Genomic DNA, 25,106 nt, shown 5'->3' on the forward strand with positions numbered 1-25,106 from the left:
AATTTAACATCTATGAGAGGACGGATGTTAAAAGACTGAAAACCGATCAATAATAGATGATGGAGTTAGTTTTTCAGTTCGAAGTTTTCCATTGCAATTTTCTCATTTAAATCATAGCACAGTGCCAGTTCAAAATTGTTGCTCATTAATTTTTAAACAGTTTTGATTTGTTTTTATTTGATTTAGCTGTGCGAACCTCATTTGAACAAGATTAAAAACCAAATTCGCGTATTAGTTTTATAAGAGCTTTTTCTCAAGTAAAAATGACCGAAAAACAGATAATGAAACAAAAACACTCAGTGAAAATGAAATTTGTTCCGATATACTTGATTTGGATAGTCATATGCCGGGCGAACAACAATTTGGAGCGGGAGAATTCTCAAAACACAATTGGAAATAAGTGAGTATGCATAAAAATAGTATACATTGAACTTGAAAAGATAGATTGATTTAGTTCCATTTTTTTATTTTGAACACTGGCATTGTAAAAGTTGATATCCTGCAAAAATTCGGCACTGACGAGGGTTTCTCAATCACACAATCCTCCTTAGTTCAAAAGACGCCATTCATTTTGTCTGAAGCAACTAATGTTTTCTTTTCTGCAACTTTTCTAGTTTGTTCTCAAATGAACTTTTGACTGCACACCTGGAGAAACAAGGCTCTTACTCTACTTTTGATGATTCCAGATATTCGGGCCCAAATCAGCATGGGGCCATGAGACGACACCAGGAGGAAGTATCCCGCACCCTGGACAGACTCTTCTTCAAGTACGACTCTAGACTGAGACCCAACTACGGGGGACCCCCTGTCTTGATCAACGTCACAGTCCTACTCGGCAACCTAGGACCTATTAGTGAAGTGGAGATGGTTAGTTCCAATTTTAACTAGATCCCAGCTCGAGTTATAACATTGTCAAAATTTAAATTACAATAAAAAAATTAGGTACCTGATTAGGACAGAAAGACATCCTTTGTGACCCCTGCGCGATGTGGGTAGCTTTCAAAGATTTCCAAGTTTTTAAACGAACCGAATGAGAGTTTGACTAGTAATCTGTCGGCTGGAAATTCTGAATTTTTCAGTACCTTTTTCATAGTTTTTCTTAATTATTCAACAATCGTATCAAATCGACCTCTTCTCAATCATGAAACACCTTAAAAAAAAATCGCGAGATTTGTTTTGTTTTAGAATTTCAGACTGGATATGGCCCTAAGGCAGAAGTGGAATGATCCGCGCCTCAAATTTTCGCCACCCGAGGGAGCAAGATCGGACGAACTCTCCCTAAATTATGAGGTATAGAAGCTCATTGTGTACTGAAATTTAGTTACAGTTCGGAAAAATGCGCTCAAAGCACACCATTGAAGTTTCCGTATAATGACGGGTAAACAGCCACTGCAAATAAAAAATGCCATTGCTAATCACCCCCCGTAGTACACATGCTCAAAGAGTTTCGTTGTCTATTTTTCTCCGCCTTTTGACGCATTTTTTTGAGAGTAAGAGTTTGATCAATAAGTTTTAGTGAAATCCAGAACGTTAAACTAGCAGTGATTTAAAGTGATCTGCTTCTTTTAGTAACCCCGTTAATACTTCGGGCAAACTAATGTGCCCCATTAAGAGAAAATGAACAGAGGCTAAGTGAGAAACGTGTTTAGTTTGCCAGTAAGATTTGGCTGCCGGACATTTTCTTCCCCGAGTCCATCCAATCCTTCAAGCATGACGTCATGCAACCTAACACCCTTGTGAGACTTTACCCAAATGGAGATCTACTCATGAGTACCAGGTAATATAATATTAACCATACATTCGCCATTTATCCCACACATGTCAGAAACACATCAATGGTTCATGAAAACCAAAAACCTTTGTAATCTTGCAATTGGTCCATCGCCTCCAAACTCTCATTTACTACCAGACAACCTGAAACAAAGATAAAACTTTAACTTGGGGAGAAAAGGGGAAGTTGTTAAAAGGGCTGATGATAAATGGTTTCAGACTATCGCGAATATCATATATCGGCAAAACTTTTATATACTAACTCACAAGCAAATTAACTGCCTGCCTATTTTGGTTTCTTTTTTGTTTTATTTCTGGTCGAATAGAACTAACAGCCTTAAAATGAAGACACCGGTCATTTGAGTTTTGATCACCTCCACGCAACTAAAGTTGATTTTTTTTAAATTCAGAGTGACGGTGATTTCCAAGTGCCCTATGGACCTGTCTTTCTTTCCGATGGATCTACAGACATGTTCCCTCCTCATAGAATCCTGTGAGTAAACTACTATTAACAAGAGCATAAAATATGATATCCGGCAGATCTAGTTAACAACATCGCAATATTGGAAAGAAGATGAATATTTAGTTTTTGTGGTAATCAATTTATGGAAAATCCGTTATAGATACCAGGGGCAGTAGTTTTATTAACTAAACGCCATCATCGTTGCCCTTTATCTCTATTTTGAGTTAAGCCTGATGTGGTTAACTCATAGAGTAATTTCGGATAGGGTACACCGTCTGCTCGTCACGCTATCTTATTTTCGGCCGGATAGATTCGTGCAACTTCTTAGTCTAATACCGATCCTAATCTTACTCTTCTACTTTCTAGTCGCAGGGTATTTAACTAGTCTCTGCTACGCTCAATAGATCTAGGGTATACTGGTTTGTTGCGGCTGCTGAAGTTCTCTAGGAGAGACAACTAATTTCTAAGTTAAATTCAAATCTCTCTGGTGCTGAAATTACAAGTAATTTCAGCACTTACAAATAAGTGGGTTGTTAGTTAGATGGATCATGATTGGTTAATATTAAATACTTTACAGTGGTAAAATATCTAATTTATCCAATCATAAAATATAGTTTAGATCAGGTTCCACTCATCCGGGTTTTACAGAGTTTTTTAGAATTATCTTTCTGCAATTCAAAGGATGGATGATGAACGTTGGTATTTGACAAACATCGTATTCTTGTCCGGTTTCTCTTGTTAGAGAAGTTCCAGGATGCTGGAGATAGGGACATCAATTGTTGTGTCTTCTTGTGACAACGACTGTGTTTCCCAACGAAATCAACCTGATTTCAGAATGGTTTGCTATGACGGGTTTTTCTGTAATATGTAGAGAACTTGTTTTGTGTTCGACCTCGTCTGGGAATGGCGTGGAGATTGTGCGTGGAGGGGATGCCTTGTAACTCGGATCTGTACGTATACTTGAACATCGAGGTGGTCATTGGTCTAATTCAATGAAGTCCTTTTCTGCGACGTCAAGTCGTACTCTAAATCCTTTGAGTTGTGATTGTGGACGGCATATTGGTTGTGGTTGGCCATTCTTTTTCGAGTGTAGTGGGGTCATTTTGTCTTTGGATGTTCGTCTTTGTTGTTGTATGCTGATCTATATACTGCAAAGTATGATTTACATTTTATAAAATTTTTATTAGTTCACTGTTTTAATTATGATTTTGGTTAGTTGTTTTCACAAAAGCTTTTTGTTTTAGTTCGGTTATTTTGAAGAGTTACTCACCCTTGAGCACCTCTTATTAAAAATAGAAGTGTGGTCACAAAGCGTGGATGTAGCGCGGTGGGTTAGGCCGGCTATAGAGCATGCTCAGGACGTCCTCTCTGGTGGGTTAGGCCAGGAGTGGGGGTATGATTTCGTGCGGTTTCTGTGAGAGGTCCTGTTATGTGATAACGTTTTATGTTGGGTTTATGGTGTCCTTTCTTATGTTCCGTTGGTTGTGTCCTTTTTTCAAAAATCAAAATGTTTTTGTTATGGGTTTGTCTTTCGACTTTTTTGTGTTTTATTATTTCTTTCTTAGACTTTATAATAGTCTTCAAAAGAATAAATTATCCAGTTTTAAACTGGGTTAATCCGGTTTGGGTACCGTTGGTTTTCTTTTCTTAGTCATGCTGTTATTTTATGATTTGTGGTGTTTAGTAAGCTGCGTTGGTTAGTTTGGTTTAGTATATAATTCCTTTCCACCCGGGTTAAACGGAAGTTTGAAACTTGTTATCTTGTGTTAGAGTTGTTGAGTGTGAAAACTTGAAACTGAAATTCATTATTTAAACAATTCTTCGTGGGCGAGCTGTACGAGTTTGGATAGAATTCCTGTGCGAGTGAATGAAACTATCAAAAGGTTAGTACTGCATTATTATTTTATCAATTTACTACATAGAATTTTAATTTTACTGCTAGTTTTTGGGGAAAAGTTAAGTTACAAATTTTCATCATTATGAAATTTACTGCTTTTGGGGAAACAATATATAAATTAATTTACTACATTCGTATGAATTTTATTATATTTATCTAGTGCAAAATATTAATTGAGTTTAGAAGAATTTTAACTAGTTTTTTATTTTTCTTTTCTGTTTTTTGCAGATGATCGTGGGATGAAGACTAAAAATCTAAATGAGACATGAGTAAAGAATGGTTAGTAATAATTTAGATTTATTAGTGAAGAATATGTATAAATTATACTTACCTGTTAGTCGTCGGGGAAAAAACCGTGGGGAAAGATGTCGTGTATCATGTCTGAAAGATGTCGTGTATCATAAGGTGTGTTTTGAATGAGATTATATATTTTGTGATTGTATTTAGTATTATGGATGAATTCTAATATAGGGATTTCTATAGGTTGGATAAATTCATGTGGGATAAGGAAGGGTCTGGATTCTTCAGCATTAAAGGTCTTCGTGATGGGACAAAATATATACATTTGAGTTATTGGGTCGTGTGAGCAGTGCAAATTGCGTTCATGTGGTGCAAGGAAGTGGAAGGTTAGTAAAAATAATTGAAATTTTTCTTTAAAACTTTCGTAAGCTTGCATGTCAGTTAGTGCTTCAGAAATGATGTGATCATATTTTCGATCAAATATATTGAGTGTGAATACATATGGTGTTTTGATGAAAAATTTTTCTAATAGTTGTGGGTTAGCGAAGCGGTCGTCATCTAAAAATTGGTCTTGTTTAGTTCGGATGATATTATGGTCGTAATATTCTAGTGTAAATTCGTTAGCTCGGGGTGCAGTGAATGTTTTTAGTGATTTTTTATATCCTATATAAGTAAATTGTCTATGTGTTAGTGGTGTGGTGAGTCGATATAGCATATCTTTATTCCTTCTATATCGTTATGAGTATTAGATAACGGTAGGCAAAGGGGATTAGTAAAATGATAATATGTTGTCCAATGAAGTGTAGGCATTAAAACATGTTCATCTACAAAACTACGTGTGTCGTTAGTGTCGTGAGGGGTATTTAAAGTATACTGTGGAAATGAAGGTAGGGTGATTGCTAGGAAATCTTTCGTTTTGGTGTGATGTGGATGATTAATATATTCACGGGCTGTTCCTGGTTTGGTCGGGAATGGATGGTTTGGGAATTTTCTTTTAAAAGTGCGATAAGCTCTATTAGTGCTATTTGATGATTCGGTGGATGTGGATGATTGTGCTAATGATGCAGTTTAAGCTGAAGAGGGTGTAGGGGTAGGTGGGTTTGAGGATTCTATTGTGGAAGAAATCTGATTTATAGTGAGGGTGTTAGGGTGTAATAGTTGTTGTTGTAGGGTGATAAAATTATCGAGTTCTTGGGAGATTTGGGGAATATCTGGAGAATTGGATGATCGGTCTGAATGAAATGAAGAGTAGGTTGGGGTTACTTGTGAAGCATAAGAGGGGGTAGAAATGGACGGGAGTGGGTTATTTGGTGGGATTGGTTGAAAAAGGGGTTTTGAAAAAACTGAGGAGTTGGTTTGAAAATTATTGGATGGAGATGGTTCGGAGTCTGCAAATTCATCAAGGGTTTCTATATTAGGGTTATTGAGTTGTGAAATGGAGTATAAAACTGAAATATCTGAATTAGTGTCTGAATTCATGCTTGATGTTATATTACTAGTTGGGAAATCGGGTGGCGGGAAAGCAAAAAGTGGAATTATTGTAATTGGAGTGTTGAGGTTGGTTGCATGGGAATTTGAGCGGTGTAGGGATCCAAGTTGTCGGCTCATCGTGGGCTGAAAAAATTATTATTTTGAGACTGAAAAGCGGTGGTATGGGGTTGTTCGATAATTTGTTCATATGTATTTTCATCTTGTGAATGATGTGTCATTATATGTTGTATGGGACTTTGCGATATGTTTGGTCTAAAACTTGGATTATGTGTTATTGCTAAGTTTCGGAAATTTCGTGGGACTAAGGATAATGGATGGTTATGTGGTAGGGGTGGCAACTGTGGTGCTGTAGGCGTTACTTCTATATTATTATGTTCTTCGTCGTACGTGTTCTGTCTTGTCGCTATTTTTGTGTTATATTCTTTTATTTGTGCGTCTAGAAGAATTTTGTTTATTGATGATGAAAAAATTCCAAAAATCCTGCAAATAGTATGCGTGCTACACTTGCTTGTCTATTTACTTGTGTGTGTATAGCGCATGTATTATAGATTCCTTTTAAAAGTGAAAAAAGAAATCCTATAAAGTTAAACATTGCGTATAAGATAGTTAATTTTTCTAAGATGTAATATGGCCATCCTAGAAAATCGAGAATTTCATTTTTTAGTGTAACAAAGCTAAAAATATTTATAGGTGAAATATCTTGTGGTTTGTATTTTTCACCGTTTAGATATATATAGTCTTTAATGTCTGTAAAATATCCGCTATAATCTTGTGTATAGATATCTGCAAATCCTGCTGTTTCGGCAAGTTTGCGTAAGTTTTGGTCAATTGATTGTCTTTGTATAGTGTCCATTTGTGTTAATAATTCCTGGAATTGTTGTGTTCTAATGTGATGTTGGATATCGGATTTTGAATATATTCCAATTGATTGTAAATCGATATTTGGGTTTCGAGCAATAGCTCAAATGCTTTCAGGTGAAAATTTTTTGAGTGATTGCATTAATGTGGGGTATGGGGTAAGAAGATAATATTTATCTTCATTTGGGTTCAATTGTACTATATTGTGGCTATTTTCTGATCCACATGGGACTGCGGTATCCCAGAAATATGTTCGTCTTGAAAGTGTGTCAACAAAAGGTACTTTATTTTTATAAAAGATAGGGATTCTTTTATAGCATCTTTTATCTTCAAAAACATATAGTGGTGATAATGTTTTGGTACAAGTATAAAACCATAAAATGTTTCCTTCGTAGTCTAAAAAAATTGATCTATTTCCTGATAGTAAATATCCTGCGTAGGGTATTTTTAATACTGCTAGTGCAAGTGATTGTAGGATTTGTGTTCGTTCTAATTCGCATAGTTGGTGAAGTGTTTCTAATTCAGAGAGTGACATTTCCTGAAAAATTCGGCTAATTGTGTAGTCTAATTTCATATCTAAGTGGATATCGTAGTGGATATTACCAAAATAAGAATTATTTATTAGTGATAGTTCTTGTAAACGTGTGCTTCTAGTGTCATGTGGCTTTAGATGTCCACCAGGTTGACCATTAATTTTTTGAAAGTTAATTGGTATATATGATGTTCCTTCGTTTATAGGATGACCTGTGGCATAAGGGTCAATTTTTATTTTTCCAGTGGTCATGTCGAAACCTTTTTCGTATTCTACTAATATTTCAGAATATTGTGTTTTGTGAAGTGGATTTCTGTAGTTGCATGCGAGTTCTGTTTCTTGATATATTTGAAAACGTGTTAATTTATTTTCTATATTATGGATGTTTCGAAAATCAATACTTTGTTTTCGTGATGGATTTACTTGTTCATATGGAATTGATTGTATAAAATATTTTTTGTGAAATTTTATCATTCGAGCGTGTATTTTTGCTACTTGAAATGTTGTACATGTATCTTCGGGAAACCAAACAGTATCTTGTTGCTTGTGTTCGTGTTGTAGGGTCACAATAACCTTGATCGTTTTTACAAGGTAGTCTAATTCCTTGATAGATCATTGTGTTGTCAGATAAATCTCGTGTGAGTTGTATTTTTTCTAGTTGTATTTTCCAATCGAAAAACATTATTTCTTGATATCCTTTATTTTTTGTGTCTGCTTTGCAGTTTGATGGATTATTTATACCAATGTGTGGTATCCAGTGCTTATCGTGTATGTCATAAGTTAATCTTCCGTGTGCGCCGTTGTATGGGTATTTTTCATCTAGTTTAATGTGTCCTTGATATCTTTCAAGTTCTGCTTGATGTACAGAATCGGCAAAGACTTGAAATTATACTATTTTTCTGTCAGTGTTTTTATTTCTTGTGATGTTTAGTCTTAGTAGCTTGTTTTTACAATCATCGGGATTGAGATGTAGAAGTCGTTCTATATTACTTTGGTAGAATGATTCATGGTCAAGTCGGTTTTTATTTCCGTTTGAAAATTGTGAACAATGTACTTTCTTTTCGGAAAATGTTGCTGTAAATTTATATCCTATGACTGTTGTTGCTCGGGCTTTTGAATAGAGTGTCGCTATTACATTTGTAGTTTCTATAGCTTGTGGTTCTGTTTCGCATTGTGATACTTGATTTATTGCATATTTGTGTAGTGTTTTTTGTTCATTTTCTTCACAATCGTAATGTGTTACTAATAAGTCTTGGGGTCCTGTGCGGGGAGAAGGATTTATGTTCTGATCGGAGATTATTAGAAAAAAGAGTTGGAGAAAAATCAATATTTTTAGAATATACATGTGTATGATAATCCTGAGTACGGGTTATAAAATGTAATGTAGCCAATTGTCTTTTTGGTGTATCTGTCGTATTTATATATTACTTCAGTTGTTATAAATGGTGGTGGTAGCGATTGAGCTGTTATATTTGGTGGGTTTAATGGGTAAGGATGTTGAGCAATGTTGTTTAGTTTAACCGTGATTTCAAATTTTAATTGTAGACTATTTTGGAGTATTTGGATGTTATGGTCACGAATGTCTTCGTGGATATCTTGTCTATATTGTAATCTATTAAGTGCCCAGTTGTGGAGTCGGTTACTTTCTGGGTGTTGTCCAAATGATGGTGGGGGTGCTGTGAATGTATTCCAGTCTAATCTTAAAGGGATATTTGTTGATGATTGTTCTCGATATCTAGCGTCGAGGTTATTTGGGAAATTTAAAGGAAAAGGCGTCGGTGAAATCTGGCTTATTGATGGTGTTGATGGTAGTGATAATGTTTCTGGTAGTGATGATGATGTTGTTGTATCTGTAGAAATATCTATTGGATCATTTATTAAATTTGGTTCACCTTGTGTGAATGATTGTGCTGTCCAATATGGTAGTCGTGATGTTTGGTTTGGGGGGTTAAAGGGATTTTCACGTATTTGTTCAGATGTTGGTGTTGAACCTAAGTAATCTGAGGGTAGACTTGAGGTGCTACGTTGTGAAAGAATTGTAGGGGTTTCCGGTAATATGCTAATTGGGTTTTCCGGAGTACTTGGTGATGGGGATTGGGGTATATCAAAAAGAACTCGGGGGGTTTGAACGTTTCTATTTCGTCGTGGATGTATAATTTGTCTATTTATTTCAACTGTATTTTAGTTTTGACTAATATTTCGTATTCTACTTAATTCTTGTGGTAGTATTGGGTACAAGTTATATGTTGGTTCACTTAGAGGTGCCTGTCGCTGAACTGGTTCTAGTGGTTCAGATAAGTGAGCGTGTCGTTCTTCAAAAGTATATGAGTTATCTTGGAAAAAAATTCGTGTAGATGTTTGGGGGTTTTGGGTAGTTGTAGGTGGTGTCGGGTTTTCTTGGGATGTTGTCGGTGAAGACTGACTGTGTGATTGTTGGTTAGCAATTTTTGAGGGTTTTTTAATTGATTTCTTTTTAGTGAAAAAATTTATGTTTATTGTAGTATTCTTCTAGAAAAAGAATTAAAAGGATTGTTGCTAAGGCGAATGTTATGACTGCCTTTTTTATACATTTGCATATTGTCAATATGAGGGATGATAAAAATGTTATAAAAATTACAAATAGTAAAAAAATATCTGTTCTACTAAAAATGGTTCGTATCATTTAAATAAATTTTTGGTTTTCGTACCTGTGAATATGGTCAATGGCTTGTGAAAGTTGGAGATATGTTTCAAAATGGAATAGAACATTTAAAAAATTTTGCAAAAAATGATTAAGATTATTACAAAAGCTTCAAAGGTATCAAAAAGAAATATGAATAAAAGTTTAAACATTGTTAAAAAGTTTATGAAAATGTTGAAAATTATGTTGACTGATCGAGAGAAGAGCATTTGAGAAATGGCTTCTATATCGAATATTTTTTGTTGTTTGGGGCAATTTTCAAGTGTGGTCGAATTATTTATTGGTTTTTTGACAAGTGGGTTGAGTTTTGTGAAAAATTGTTGGGGGCGAATTTTAGTTCGGGAGGTCTTCTTTTACTTTATTTTTATTTGTCAGGTTATCTGGGGTATTTTTGAGATTTTTGTACTTTAGGCTAATTTAATATGGTCGTTCTTTTACTTTAGGCTAATTTAACATTTTTGTTTGGGGGGTTTTTGAAGTCTGAGTTGGGAAAATATTGTTGATCTTTGCGTTATTAGATAAAGGAGGGTTATGATATTATGGTGGTATTTAATTTAGTTGTCAAGTTTGAGTGGTTTGCTTATTTTTGACCCGGAGGTTGTAAAGTTATAGTTATAGATATGCCTGGAGGTTAATATTTTCGTCTAATTGGTTTGTGTTAGAGTTATAGAAGGTGACGGATTGAATGAATCCTATTGGCTAATTTTGAACTAGAATCGCTGCGTGTTTGTCAGCATATTATTTTGAAAAATGAAATTTCAAAATGTTTCAGAGGTGCAAAGATTATTAATTTTTAAAATTAAAGCTGTTTTTGAAATTCAACTTTCTTTAATATTTTAGATTGTGGAATGAATGTTTTGTAGTTTTTGCGTGGTTGATTTCGAAGTCGTGATGACTCTCTATGTTCTCATTTCTCGACTTGGTCTTGGGGTATAATTTTTTCTATCATTCTTCTATTTTTTCTTTCTTTTTGAGGTATATTTTGATCTAGCTTTTTTGTATTGTTTTTGGTTGTAGTTGACTTTTTATTTTGTTTTTCAAGGTGAATGTCATTTTGTTCATTTATTTCATTTTCCGTATGGAGGTGATTTTGAATAACTTTTAAACCTGTGAAAGAATATAATTGAGTTAGTTCACGTAGTGCGTATTCTTTTGGGTAATAAGGTAAGAGATTTTTTCTATGTTGAAAAAATTCTTTTTCGTCTGAATCGGTAATTTTATATGTTACGTCAGTGGGTTTGGCAGTTATTTGGTATGGTCCTTTACGAAGGGGTTGTAATTTTTTAGAAATTCCTTTTTGTGTATTAAAATTTGGTATTAAGACAAATGTTCCAATTTTAATTCGGAGGCTGGTGTAAAGCGTGAATTTATTTGTTCGTTAATGTTTTGTCTTTGTAACAATTTTTTTGTTTTTTTTTGGTAAATTTCGTTGTGTTTTTTATCTCTATTTAAAATCCATTTGGTGTGTGTACCGGAGGCTAATTTAAGGATTTGTTGGTGATGAAAATGATCTTCATCATGTGTGTGTAAAGGTAGGTTATAACAAATTGAGTCTTTATTCGGTTGACAATGACCTTGTGCATTTTTATGAGAGTTTGCTGTAAACATAATTGGTTTACGTGGCTTTTGATTAAAAACCATTTCATATGGTGACATTCCCAGATTTGTCATGATTTGTGAATTATATGCTAAGGGAAATAATTTTACATCTGCTGACCATTCGGTGTATCTTGTATCATTTCCATTTATGATACACCTAAGATATTCTTGTAGTGAACGGTTCATACCTTCGACTAAACCGTTTGTCCAAGGTGCATGAGATGTACGCGGTTTGTGCTTAATGTTATATAAATGACATAGTGTGATGATTTCATTATTTATGAATTCTGTGCCGTTGTCTGTAACTAAAATTTTGGGTAATCCGAACTTGGCTATCCAGTGTTCATAAAGTGTTGTGTAAGCGTAATAAGCGTTACAATGTGGTACTGGGTTAAGTGCTACATAATGTGTAAATGCGTCAACAATTACCATAATGTAGGAGTTTCCTTCAGATTATAGTGAGATTGGTCCTTTTGTATCGAATGAAATACGATGGTTAAAATATAGACTTTGTCCTTTAAAATCTTGTTTTTGTGCTATTTGTTTTTGATTTGGATAAGGTTTATTTATCTGACATACTATACAATCATTGCATAGTACTTTTGTCCAAATTGTTGCATTTGGGAAATAAAAATTTTGTATGAAATTTGAATATGTTTTCTCTGATCCAGAGTGTCCTTTAATGTTTTGTGTATGTGAAATGTTAAAAGCTATGAGGATCATACTTAAAGGGAGACAGGGAACTGTAGATTCATTTAATTGATATTCTAGAAGGTCTGTGTTTTCATTAATTGTTGTATTATTAAATTTTCGAAAATCTCGGAGGAGTGTTTTATTTCCTAAAATTGTGGTATCTACTTTTACGGGCTTAGTTTTGTATTTGTGCCATGATTTTAGTTGTCTAATTACTGGATCAAGATTTTGATATTGTTTCAAGGTATTAATTGTAATTTTATCTGTTGGAGGGAGAAAAATGTTTCCAATTTCTAATTTAGATAAAGGAATTGTGTCAAGTGGGTCATGGAGGTCAAAAATTTGATTTATTGTGTATTTTGAATCATTTGTTTGTGGTCATGATAAATTTATTTTATCAGTTAAATTTTCTTTTTCAATTAACGGAAAAAGGCCTTTTTTATGCGAGTGTTGTTTTACTCGTTTTTGTTGGGTGTTATTTTTTATCCATTGTGAGTATGGAATCGGGTTGAAAGTATGGGTTGAAGTTGAGGGGTGGAAGTAGATCCCCTTCGTAGTGGTTATCTTGGCAATCTAAGTAAAGTGGGAAGTGTTGTAGGTTATTTATCTGTGATTGTTCAAGGTCAGTTTTTTCTGCATTTTTTCATTCTAATCGGGGTGATGTTTCGTTTTATGCCAAGTAAAATTTTACATTTTTGGGTATTTCAACTGTAGTTTTTCGTGTAAGTAATTCAGGTGGTGTATTTCGACTTAATGTATCTGGTAATGCAAGATTTTTTCCTGCTGTCCAGACTATATGTAAGTTTGGAAATTTCATTAGAATTAATTGAAATCTATAAACTCGGTGATTTGGATTTGACTTCTGTGTAAAGAGAAAAATGATTGGTTTATGATCTGTGAATAGAACTGTTGGATGTTTTGATCCAAGTATCAGAAATTCATATTCTGTAAGTGTATAAATTATAGCTGTACATTCTCTCATTAAAGTTGAGAGTCGTAGCTCTGCTTGAGTGAATAATCGAGAATTTGCTGATATAAGGTTTATTTTATTTGCACCATTGTGTGATTGTAATAATGCTGCGCCGATGCCAAAATTTGAAGCATCGCACATTGCATAGAATGGTTGATTTGGATCTGGAATTGTGTTTGAAATTTGTTCAGTTAGAAGTTTTTTGGTTTCTTCAAATCGTGTTTGATGTTCAGTATTCCATTCAAAATTATTTTGTTGTCTGAGGATATTATAGAATGGTCTTAAAAATAATTGCATTTTATAAACGTATTTGCTTAAGAAATTTAACATTCCAGGGAATTCTTGGATTTTCTTTTTGTTTGTTGGTGGTTGAAGTTTTTGAATAGCATCAATGCGTGATTTTAATGGAGTGATTGTCTTTCTTTCTATATTATGTCCTAAAAATTTAACTCGTGTTAAAAAGAAGTGTGATTTATCGGGGGCGTCCTTCAGATTTTCATTCTGAAGTATTTTATGATAGTGTTCTAAAACTGTAAACATTCCTTCTTTTGTCTGTGATTGCATTAAAACATCGTCTAAATAGGTGATTGCGTTTTTCTTAAGTATAAGTGGTCTAAAAATTTTGCTCATAAAAGCTGAAAATGCTGCTGGTCCTATGGATATTCCATAGAATAGGCGGTTGAATTCATATTGTTGATTTCCAATAACAAATTGTGTTAAACGTCGTGATTGTTCATCTAGTGGCATTTGATTGTATGCACTATTCATATCTGCGGTTGTAAAGTATTTTCCGTTTATTTTTGTTGAAATAACTTGTATTGGTTCAATAGGCCAATTGCATTTTGATTCGTCTATTAGTGAATTGAGATATCTAGCGTCTAAAACTATTTTTAATGATTCCCCTTTTGCTAGGATGATAACAGGGTTAATAAATGTGTTACCTTTTGGTTGTTTTTCTTTGTTTACCGGTGAGATAATTTTGTATTGCTCTAAAATATCGAGTAATCTATTTACTTTGTCTTGTAATTGAATTGGTACTTTACTAGCTCTTTGTTTTTTGAAAACTGCGTCAGGGTTTAACGGGAGATGTAGTGATGAACTGATTTTTCCAACATCAAATTGTGATGTTGCATAGACTGATGAATATTTTATTAGCTGTTTAGCTAACTTATCAAATTCGTCTTGTGTTATTTGTGAATGTTGGAAGTTAAACATTGTTAAAAACTTCTGTTGATCTTCTGTATAGTTGGTTATGTTGAATGTAGGTTTGAAATATGGGGTTTTTGTGAAACAATCTGTATTTCTTTTTTCATTACTTATTATATTATTTATGGATAGTTCTTCGTTAAGAATTGTGGATTGACAAATATCTAATAATTGGAGTATATTATTTACGCGGTATGCTTTTTCATGTATGGGTGATATTGTAGCATTTGTTTCGCAATATCCTAAAAGTCCTAAGGGTAATGTTACTTGGTACGGTGTGTTGTTATATACATGTAGCGAAATGATGTCTGAATTCGTATTTTTCAAATATTTTATAGATGAAATCGTGATTTTGAAAAACTTATGGATAGGTTTGAATTCAAAGTCTGACATAAAGAGTTGTTGTTTATTTTGATTTTTATCATATTGATGAATTTGTTTTATTGAAAAGTTATATATATTTCCTGATAGTGGTTTCAGGTGTTTCCGTTGTTGGTTGTAAATTGGATAAAATTTTGAAAAGAATGGTGGTTGTTTATTTAATCTTTGAAAAAATGTTAGAGCTGTATTTTTTGTTTTTGTATACTTATCTTTGATTAGTATTTTACTATTCAAGATGTTGATTGTTGGTATATATTTCGAGATAAATGGTATGCCAATGATATTGTGTTTAATATCTGTGATATGAAATATTTGTTTAAATGGCTTGTTTAGAATTTTATTTTGCTCCATTGTTCTTGTGGGGAGAAGGAATAATTGAACTTTTCCATAATTTACTAATGTTGATCCTTGTGATGTTGCTAGTTTACTAGAGGTTGCAAGAGGCGTTAATTTTTGGTGTAAGGTTTTGATTTCATTCCATGTGGGAATGTTAATTATGTTTGATTCTGCTCCTGAATCAATTAAAAAATCAATTTCAAGATCTGGTGGTTGAAATTCTTTGTTTCTTGGACTTTCTAAAAGAAATGATATTGTCCAAATTTTTTCTTTGGGTTGTTCTTTTTGTAAATTTTGGTAAATGTGATTTGCATTTAAGCATTTTGTTTTGTCATTTTCATTGGGTTTATTTACGGTGTTGATTTTGTTTACTTCTTGTGCAGTTTGTGTAGTATTGATGGGTTCAATATAAAAATAGTGAAGAAGTTCCAATTGATTTTCATATATATGTGATGTAAAAGGTTGTTCATATATAATAGGTTCGTAGTCATTTTCGACTGCTATCATATTTATGGAGATAGTGTTTTCTGTATCACTTTCTGTGTCTGATAATCCACAGTTTATTTGATTTAGTTGTAGTTCGTTATTTCCTGTGTCATCAATACCTGGGGGGTCTGATGTTGTTTCTTCATTTGATTGTACTTGATTAATATGTCTTTGATGTTTGGGTGTACTACTTCTGTAGCGATGTTTAGAATTATTATAATGGTTTATATTTCTATGTGGTGATTGCGAATAATTTCTATATCGATTATTATAACTTGAATTTCGATTTTGTGAATTATTTTGTGATCTGTTTTGATAATTGTCGTTTGATCTGTGATAGTTTGATCTGTTATATGAGTTATTTTTTGAGTGATTGTTCGGGTAATTTTGATTTCCATTGTTCGAATAACTTCTGTTTCGATTATTTGAATAGTTTCTATTTCTGTGATATGATGAGTTTCGTGATTGATTATTGGTATAATTTTTATTTCTTGGGTTTGATTGGGAATTGGATCTAGAAACAAATTGTGTTGTATTTGAATTTGATCTCGAGTAGTTATTTCGATTATTTGGTTGATTATAATGATTTTGTGAAGAATTTTGTGTATTTCTTCGTTCTGGTGATCTTCCTCTATAACTTGAGTTATATGGTGATTGATTCCTTGTGTAATTAGTATTGTTCGGAAGTGGTTTTCCTGAACTGTTGTTGCTGTATACATTTTTGTTTGGTAGATTTTGATCTTTCTTCATATATTGATAGAATGATTTATTTGGTTCTTTATACTTTTGAGGTTTGTTCTGGTTATCTTGTTGTTTTTGTCTACATTCAGAAATACTATGTCCGTATCGTCGGCTATAATTACACCATTTTTTGAAAGATGGTTTGCCTTTAAAATTTGGGTGTTTTTCATAAATATTTAGTATTTCAGTGATTTTTTCAACTAGGTCTGTATCTGATTCCTGTATGTTATTGATATGTGTAGTGTTTGTTTCGATTCGATTAACATATTGTAGTTTCAGATTTTCTGTTTCTTCAAGTATCATTGTGATTTCCGCTTGCTCTAGTTTGTCTACTAGTTTTCGAAAATCTAAATCGGGCTCTCGAATTGAGGAAGGATGAGATGCTCTCTTTTTTATTGCTATTTTCCTTAATTGAGGTGTTAAGGTCATCTTAAAAACTTCTGTCATTTTTGTGTTTTTATAGTCATGTGTATTTAATGAATATGCTTTTCGAACTAGTGTTTCGATACGTACTGCTAATTGTTTGATGGTTTCATTTGGTAATCTGCGAATTTCATTACATAAAACTCTTTGGTGTTGTTTATTTCTTTCGGAGTCAAACATTTTTGAAAATTCTTGTGTAAATCTTTTCCATTCTGATTTTATTTCTATAGGTAATACTGAAAACCATTTTTGGGCTGCGGCATCTAAGGTTGTTTGTATCAACGCTGTGCGTCGATGTATCCAATTTTGATGTAGTGGTGTATTAATTGGTTCAGGTCCTATATTTAAAATTAAATTTGCTGTTACTGCATTTAAATAATCTTCTACAGAATATTCAGGGTCTGTTCCTGTGAATACCATTAGTGGTTTATTTGATGTTATTGATGATCCACCCATAAGGTATGGATTCATTGTCATTTGTAGTGATTCTGCGGCATTTGGCATTTGTGAAAAACTTGAAAGTTGATTTTTTGTTATTTCGTGTTGTTGAAGGTAATATGGGAGTGGTATTTCATTTTGCATTTGAGTTGGTTGATACGAGTGTTTAATCATTGGGTTTTGTGGTTGAATTGGTTGAAAAGATTGTGTTTTAGTAGGATTTTGCATTTGTATTGGTTGTTGATTTCGTGTATCTGTTGGATTTGGAGAAAAAATTGTATTATATGCATAAGGTTTTTGCGCTCCTTGTCCGCGATATTCTTGGGTATACGGTGCAAAAATATCTGGCTGTAAATAAGCATCATCAGATGATAAGTAATCCGTATGATGAGGTGCTTGCTTTTTATTTTGATTTTGTTGAAAGAATGGGTAATTTTCACTACGATCCTGTGTAGGATGTGAATTAGTTCGAGTTCGAAAATTTACTGAGTTGGTTGTTGTCATTGGGTTATCCCAATAGTGAGAACATACATAATTATTATTAGTTTTTCGTGGGGGATATTTTGTTTTTGACGAATGTGTGTAATTATAATTGTGTTCTGCAAAAGTGTTTCTTGTGAACGTTCTTCGTGTTTTTGACGGGACTGTCATAGGTCTATATGTTTGATAATCCTTATGTGAATATTTTGGAGCAACCGAAGGTTTAACGGTTGATTGTAAGGTTACTTGTGCCAGTGAAGTGTTTGTATTTTTTGGTTTTGTTAAATTTGGACGTATCGGTGAAATACTTTGTTGTGTAGTTGTTGTTGTTTGGACAATTTCTTCATTTATGAAGTGTGATGGTGTTTGGATATCTTGTTGTGTAAGATTCCTAGTTCCATTAAGGTTTTCATTGTATATGACGGTCGAATTTAAACTGTTATTTCGCGTATCAGGTAAAAATGTATTGTAGTTTAATGGTGTTGCATCAATAGTCAGTGGTACTACTCTCACATAATCTCTTTGATAAGATATTGTACTTATTGCTTGACTTGAGATTGATTGTGGGATATTTATAAATGCATGATGAGACCATTCAGGGTCCCAAACGTAGTCTGACTGTTCTGTGATGGCAGTATCATCGTTTCGATTTTGAGGTCTGAAATTTTTTCTTGCTTGTGAAATTAAGTCTATATTATGTGTGAAATAATCTATTATAAACCATGCCAAAATTTTTTGTAAGTCATGTTTTGTGTGTTGTGAAACCTCGTCTTTAGTGAAATTTTCTTTGATTATATGTAGAAAAGTTGAAAATAGTGTGATTTCATGTCGTACTTTTATATGTTTGGATGTCTCAGTTGGTGAGATACTTTGAAATTCTGTTTTTTCTAATATTGAAATATAGCTATATATTATTGCAAAAACTTCGTTAGTAAATATGGAGTTTGCTCTTTGTGAGTTATGATATTGTATGCTTTTAATATATTCTAAGAATACTTTTGAAAATTCTAATTCAAGATCGTCTGTTTGAATTACATATTTGCGTTGATTCGGATTTGGTGTGCTGAATTCTATGGTGTAGATTCCGTATTGTTGTGTTAAATTACATATATCTTTCAGATAATGTTCGATAATTTGTCTTTTGATTTTTACATCTGGGAATTCTGCTTTGCATGGGCTGATTCCGGTTTCAAACAAATTTAGGAGTAAATTCTTGCAAAAGTCATGCTGCCCTCTATTATCGGTTGCATCTATGAGGAAGGGGTAAACCTCTTCGTCATCTGGACTATCGTCACTTTGAGTATGGCTGTGGCTCATTTTTTCGTTTAATGACTGTTAATATATAACTATCGATGTGTCTAATTGGTTGATTCCAATTATAAAAGTGTACTGGTTTGTGTTTATATTGCTTTTTTATTCTTCTTTTTCCTCTTTTTGATGAATTTGAAGTTGTTTCTGAGTCGGAAAAATATAATTGATCGTGAATGGGACAATTTTTATCGATCGATTTTTTTAATTTATAGAGTTCATCTAAATTGCTGGCTTCTGATTCTGAAAATGCGTTTCTATTTTTTGAAAATCTTTTTCGTGTGATTTGTCTTTGTTTGTTTATTATTTTTCTTTTTTTTGTTAGATCTTTTTGTTCTAATATATCCAACTGTTTGTGTATGAGGTGTGATTACAAGATCGTATTTTTTGTTATCTATTTCACAGTTGTGTAAAACGATTGTTTGTTTATTTCCTAGATTTTTGAATGACATAAGGTTTAGGATGAAGGATGCAAAAAGTTGTTAGATGATGTCTACTTTCTTAAACTGTTAGTCCTTACGATTTTTTGGTTAGCTTAACCTGGGTCTATTTGTTCAGGGTTGGAGAGAAAAGTATATCGATTCCGAAGAATGATTTTTTACTTTCTCGTGGCTAGTATAAGCTAAGGTGTTAACTTACTTAATCTTACTTAGGGGTAGTGATTGTGTTCAAGGGTTGGAGAATAGTAAATCGATCCACAAGGTTCAGGTATAATTAGAACGCGAGTAGTTCGTTAGATACTATTTTAAACTTACTAAGTCTAAGATTTATCTTGGGTCTGGTAAGAGGAGGGTTCAAGTGAAGGATGATTAACCGAAGTTCTTCACTGTTTATCCTAATTTGAATGGTTAGTTTTGTTGAAAAATTTCTATTAGTCTTGGGTTTTTTGGAAGGGTTGGATAGTGAATCGACATTTGAGATCGTTAGACACTTGTTAAGTGGGTGGGGGAGAACAAAATTGTTCTTTTTGGTCCAAGGATAGGCCTTGATGATCAGGTTTTTAAATTTAGTGAAATAGGAAATTAATTAAGATCCAAGGATAAGCCTTGATGATCTGATTTTAAAATTAAATGAATTTAAGTTTAAAATGGTTTAAATTTATTTAAGAAAAAGATTTAGTTTTTTAAAGGTATCAGTGACTTATGATTGCTGTTATGTTTAGGTGATGAAGCTGGGACAACATATGATTTTATGATTACTAACAATTTATTGTCATGCTACTAATTTTTGTTTTGATTTTCAATAAATATTTTTCAAACATGTTTTATATAAGACTGCAGAATTTAAATTAACGATCTGAGATCTTTTTATCAATCGTTATTGTATATTAATAATTTTGTTTAGCGCCTGAAATGATTATGAAGATTGTCTTCAAAATTTTATGTTTGCAAATGAAAATCTAAATTCATTGTTAATAAGATTCTAAATATAAAAGTTTGTGTTGGCTTTTGCCGTACAATCATATAACTATATGGTAAGTTTCTACTTTGTCGTATGTCGTCTCTTGTTCGAGGTCTTCTTACGATTCCGGGTAGTTCTGTTATCGTTCGGAATATCGGCTCTGATCTATTGAGTCGTAGAGACATTTCGATTAAATTATCATCGTATAACATTTTTAAAATGTTTTGTCTAAATTCTAATCTATTTTTGGTTAAATCTAAGCTATTAAGGTCTTATTCGAGACTTATGGTCGCACCAGATGAGTTAAGCCTGATGTGGTTAACTCATAGAGTAATTTCGGATAGGGTACACCGTCTGCTCGTCACGCTATCTTATTTTCGGCCGGATAGATTCGTGCAACTTCTTAGTCTAATACCGATCCTAGTCTTACTCTTATACTTTCTAGTCTCAGGGTGTTTAACTAGTCTCTGCTAGGCTCAATAGATCTAGGGTATACTGGTTTGTTGCGGCTGCTGAAGTTCTCTTGGAGAGACAACTAATTTCTAAGTTAAATTCAAATCTCTCTGGTGCTGAAATTACAAGTAATTTCAGCACTTACAAATAAGTGGGTTGTTAGTTAGATGGATCATGATTGGTTAATATTAAATACTTTACAGTGGTAAAATATCTAATTTATCCAATCATAAAATATAGTTTAGATCAGGTTCCAATTTGTTTAGAGAGTGCAAAAATACGACCCGTGTCCTAGCTATGTTTTTGTAAAATTCATCGTGTTTGTAGATGGGTACACAACAGAGGACCTGGTGCTGCTCTGGTCCCATGGGAGGACCCTGGAGAGCTCCGCCTACTTCGAGATTGCTCAATTCGATCTCCTCAACATCACTCTAGACACACTTCAGCTAGAATTCTCCACAGGTTACTCAATATGGTCAAACATCAAACCAAATCTCATCAACGACTCTGGTGTAGTCTCAAAATATTTCCCAAGGGCAAGAGTGGAAGTGGGGGGGGGGGGGGGGAGAGCTACGACCAACAAAGATTCATCTGATGATTTTGATTTGAAATATTCTTTTAAAAAATCTTTTTAGTCGCTACTAAAGCTACTACGAGAAGTATCTCCGAAATATTTTCCTTGAGTGTCGAGAAAAAATTGTTTGAAATGTTGGCTTTTTAGATAATGAGTAAACTGAGTCACATACATCGAGTTGGGTATGTTCGGTGACGCAACGTAAAGAAGTACTACTATTAAATTTGAGTTACTTGAAGCTAGAGGTTAAAAGAAAAAGAATGAAAATTTAGTTTATTTTTCTTGAATTTTTTTATTTCTTATTTCTTAACCTCTAGCTTTAAGTAACTCAAAGTTAAAAGTTGTGTTCATTCACTATTAATCTAAAAATCCACCATTTAAAAAAAAATTTCTCGACACCTAAAAAAAAGTTGGGGGAGGTGGCTGTGAATACTTTCACAGAGACCAATAATACTTAATCACATATGTTCTTGTTCATAGGTAAGTTCAGTGACCTGCGTATGGACTTCGTGTTGCGACGCAAGCTGACCTACTTCATCCTGCAACTGTACCTGCCTTCTGCCATGGTGGTGATGCTCAGCTGGGTTTCCTTCTGGATCCCCCGGGACAGTGTGCCCGCTAGAGCCGCACTCGCCATCACCACTGTACTCACTATGATCACACTCATCGGTAAAAAAAACAGCAGCTGCATCTTACTACTCTGCAATATTATATAACAGGGGCGGATCTAGGATTTTCTCGAGGGGGGGCGGATTTTCAAAAAATTTTGTCGACATTTTTTTAGGTCGACCAAAATGATTTTCCGAGCCCTCCCAAAGAACTAAAAAGACCTTGTTTTGGCCAAAATTTTGAAAAAAAAACAGCGTTTTCAGACACTTTTTGGTAAATTATTACCAAAAAATCGCGTTTTTTCTGCGCGCGTTCTCCTTAAAAATTAGTATATATTGGCGCCGAAGACGCCTTCAGAAAAAGTTTAGGGTCCGTCAGCCAAAAAGGGATATCTCAAAATAGTACAAAGGGGACTCTGTGGGTCAGCAGGGGGTCGAATCCTTCAGGGGGGAAAGCGAGCGTTCTCTGAGGTGTTCTCTGCGGTGGTAGGCAAAAAAGCCGAAAAAAAGATTTTCTTTGCAACAAGCCAACGGCTAGTATTGTTAAGCAACAACACATAAGGACAGACTTTCACTGTCGTTAGACAATTTTTTAACTCTGATGTAATTACGGCTTCAATAATTGGATATGCCACCCGACAGGCTGATATTTTTTGTATGATTATAAGTTTGGCTTGAAAATAAAATAATAATTATAAGTTATGGCGATTTGTTAAACATCTGCCGTTTTCCTCTGAGACTCATAAAGCATAATCTATTAGAGTATCTACGTATATGTTAGCTTGACGGTCTGTTTTAAGGTACGACTAATTCTCACCTTCCGCGAGTGTCCAATGTCAAGGCACTGGACGTGCATTTTGCCCTGTGTCTGCTATTCGTGTTCGGGGCTCTGGTCGAGTTTGCTGTCGTCTCTTACTTCAACAAGATCCGGTTCAGAAACCAGGGATGCCCCGCCGAAAGACAGTTCCACGCCAACAACCCGAACCATAAGGTGACAGACTAAAAGATAAGAGCATAGCTTCATGAGGTCTTTTTAGGCGATGTCAGTTATAGGGTTACAACAGATATTTCTCATCAGTGGAGAGTCGAAGCGGGAGGCGACGACCGACCGCTCGCCTCAATTCTGGTTTGGTTTTTTTCAAAAGACCCTCCTTTTGTACTTATTTATGGCAAACATTTTGGCCGACCAACTTTACTATACTATAACTTGAGGTAAGCAATGTATGTAATTTAACACATTATCACTAATTGAGGCTCTAAATGAAGTGAATAAAGTCTCTTATTATCAGATCATTTATATACGCCCTTTTCATTAAGCTGATTGCCACTTTTTATTTTTTTTTCTTCAGGGGCACGCCAAAGCTCGTTACAGTGCAGTTTTCTTCTCGAACGGACACGCCTCAATCTCAGACAACAATCTGAACAAAATCGAGTCCAAACCAAAAGCATTCAATCCCACCCATGTCATCTGGACAACCCCTCCTCGAAATGCCCCCCATTTGCGGGGGGAACAGTTGGGACCAGTGGTGGATATAGGTTTGATTGACGTGTACTGTCGGGCTCTGTTTCCAGCAGCCTATCTGTTGGTAACTCTAGTCTACTGGATAGGCTACACTAATGCTCTGTATGAGAAGTTCAGATGGACGAAGGGTGCGGCGGCGGCTCAGAGTGCGTTCCAAACTTGAACTTATACTACCATCTGTTCATGTGTTCAGCTAATTGTTCCTACCATTGAAAACGGGGAGGAACTTTATATTCGGGTGTCTTTTAGTTTTTTCTTTTCTTTTTCATATTTTTCTACGCAAAATCAGGTACCACGAACGATCATCGGACTGGGTTGAGTGATATATCATATTAAAGCTCTTTCAGTCGTAATTCGAACCGCATTAGAAAAATTCCCAAACTTTTTTCTATTGTCAAGAAATACTGGTTTGAAATTTTCGATTTTTCGTCTAATTTCGAGCCACTGGGCAGGCTTACATTGGCTTAATTGTGATTAATTTAAGACTTGAAAATTTAGTTTTATTCAAGTCAAGTTAGTTTCTAGAGTATAAGTTCTCTATTATGGATCAAAAAAATTTCAGAAACAAATTTTAAAAAATTTAAATTTTTTTTTTCGAAAATTAAAAAAAAAGTTTCCCGTTTTTTTTTGTGTTTCTTTAGATATTTTTCCTCAAAAACTGTTTTTCAATTTGCCTGTTTTAATATGACTGCCTTAGTTCTAGTTTTTTGTTCAGATCCTTTATTATAGTACCGAGAAAAAAGGCAATAATTTGAAAAATTTTTTAGTTTTTTTAAGACTATGGTTGGAACATGCTGTACTTACTTGCAGAGTAACCGGCTATCATTGTTTGATATTGTTGTTTGTGTTCGGAGTGGTTCTTTTTGTCTCCAAACCAACTTCCATTTTTTATCAATCTTTTTTGACGGGATTTTTTTATATCATCTAAAATGTACTGTGTTCTGAGCTCAAGTTTAAAAAGATGCATTACCTGTGAATAATTTTTGCATAATTCTTTTAAGTTCAATTTTTATTACAACAGGCGATTTTCTGTTACTCATATCACTCGTATAAAGTGAAAAAATTTAATTGATCGAAAAATACAGGCGTTTAATTGGACTCATCTAATTGATATGATTGTGAACAGGAAACTCAGAAATGACTTATCAGATTGAAATTTTTTGGGCCGAACAGTTCAATTAGCGAAGGAAAGAAACTAACTATAGCGCTGGGTGTAATATATTTTATCCTGATTTTAACTACCTCAAAGAAAGCTCACGTGTTTTCTCATCAAAAAAAATCTTCCTCTCATATTTAGCAGTCCAAAAAGAACTATCACAGTGTCAAGAAAACTGCCCTGAGTTTTCTGAATTTCAGAAAAAATTGAGAAAATTGATGACGCAGAACGGATATTGGATCTTGTTAATTATTTCCCCTATTTCGATTTACAGAAACTCAACTTTGGCTGTCACATTTTCAATAGTTTAAGATAATTTTCAGAAAATATATTTAGTTAAAATTTCTTATGTAGGTAATTTATAATTAGTATCTAATACAAATACGAACGCGCAAAAATA

At 33.9% G+C, this 25,106-nt stretch overlaps 1 protein-coding gene across 2 annotated transcripts; it reads left to right on the forward strand.

Moving 5' to 3' along the window:
• The first annotated feature begins 178 nt into the window (after positions 1-178).
• On the forward strand, positions 179-23,783 carry LOC134856823 (gamma-aminobutyric acid receptor subunit alpha-6-like). 2 transcript variants are annotated; one of them, XM_063873109.1, is made up of 9 exons: positions 179-400; positions 615-867; positions 1,186-1,290; positions 1,650-1,777; positions 2,181-2,263; positions 21,174-21,308; positions 21,901-22,089; positions 22,829-23,019; positions 23,378-23,783. In XM_063873109.1, the coding sequence occupies exons 1-9, from the start codon at positions 264-266 to the stop codon at positions 23,711-23,713; spliced, it is 1,557 nt and encodes a 518-aa protein (XP_063729179.1). In that variant the 5' UTR covers positions 179-263; the 3' UTR covers positions 23,714-23,783. The 2 variants fall into 2 exon arrangements, with proteins under 2 accessions (XP_063729179.1, XP_063729180.1); XM_063873110.1 differs by having other exon boundaries at positions 687-867.
• The last annotated feature ends 1,323 nt before the right edge of the window (positions 23,784-25,106 follow it).

This window comes from Symsagittifera roscoffensis, chromosome 1 (genome assembly GCF_963678635.1).
Source record: "Symsagittifera roscoffensis chromosome 1, txSymRosc1.1, whole genome shotgun sequence".
NCBI classification, from domain to species: domain Eukaryota; kingdom Metazoa; phylum Xenacoelomorpha; order Acoela; family Convolutidae; genus Symsagittifera; species Symsagittifera roscoffensis.

Bases quoted from the DNA above. Each gene is read 5' to 3' on its own strand.
- LOC134856823 (XM_063873109.1), top strand. From the start codon at position 264: ATGACCGAAAAACAGATAATGAAACAAAAACACTCAGTGAAAATGAAA. The intron at 401-614 runs GTGAGTATGCAT...CAACTTTTCTAG, and splicing joins CAAAACACAATTGGAAATAA to TTTGTTCTCAAATGAACTTT. The intron at 22,090-22,828 runs GTAAAAAAAACA...GTCTGTTTTAAG, and splicing joins CACTATGATCACACTCATCG to GTACGACTAATTCTCACCTT.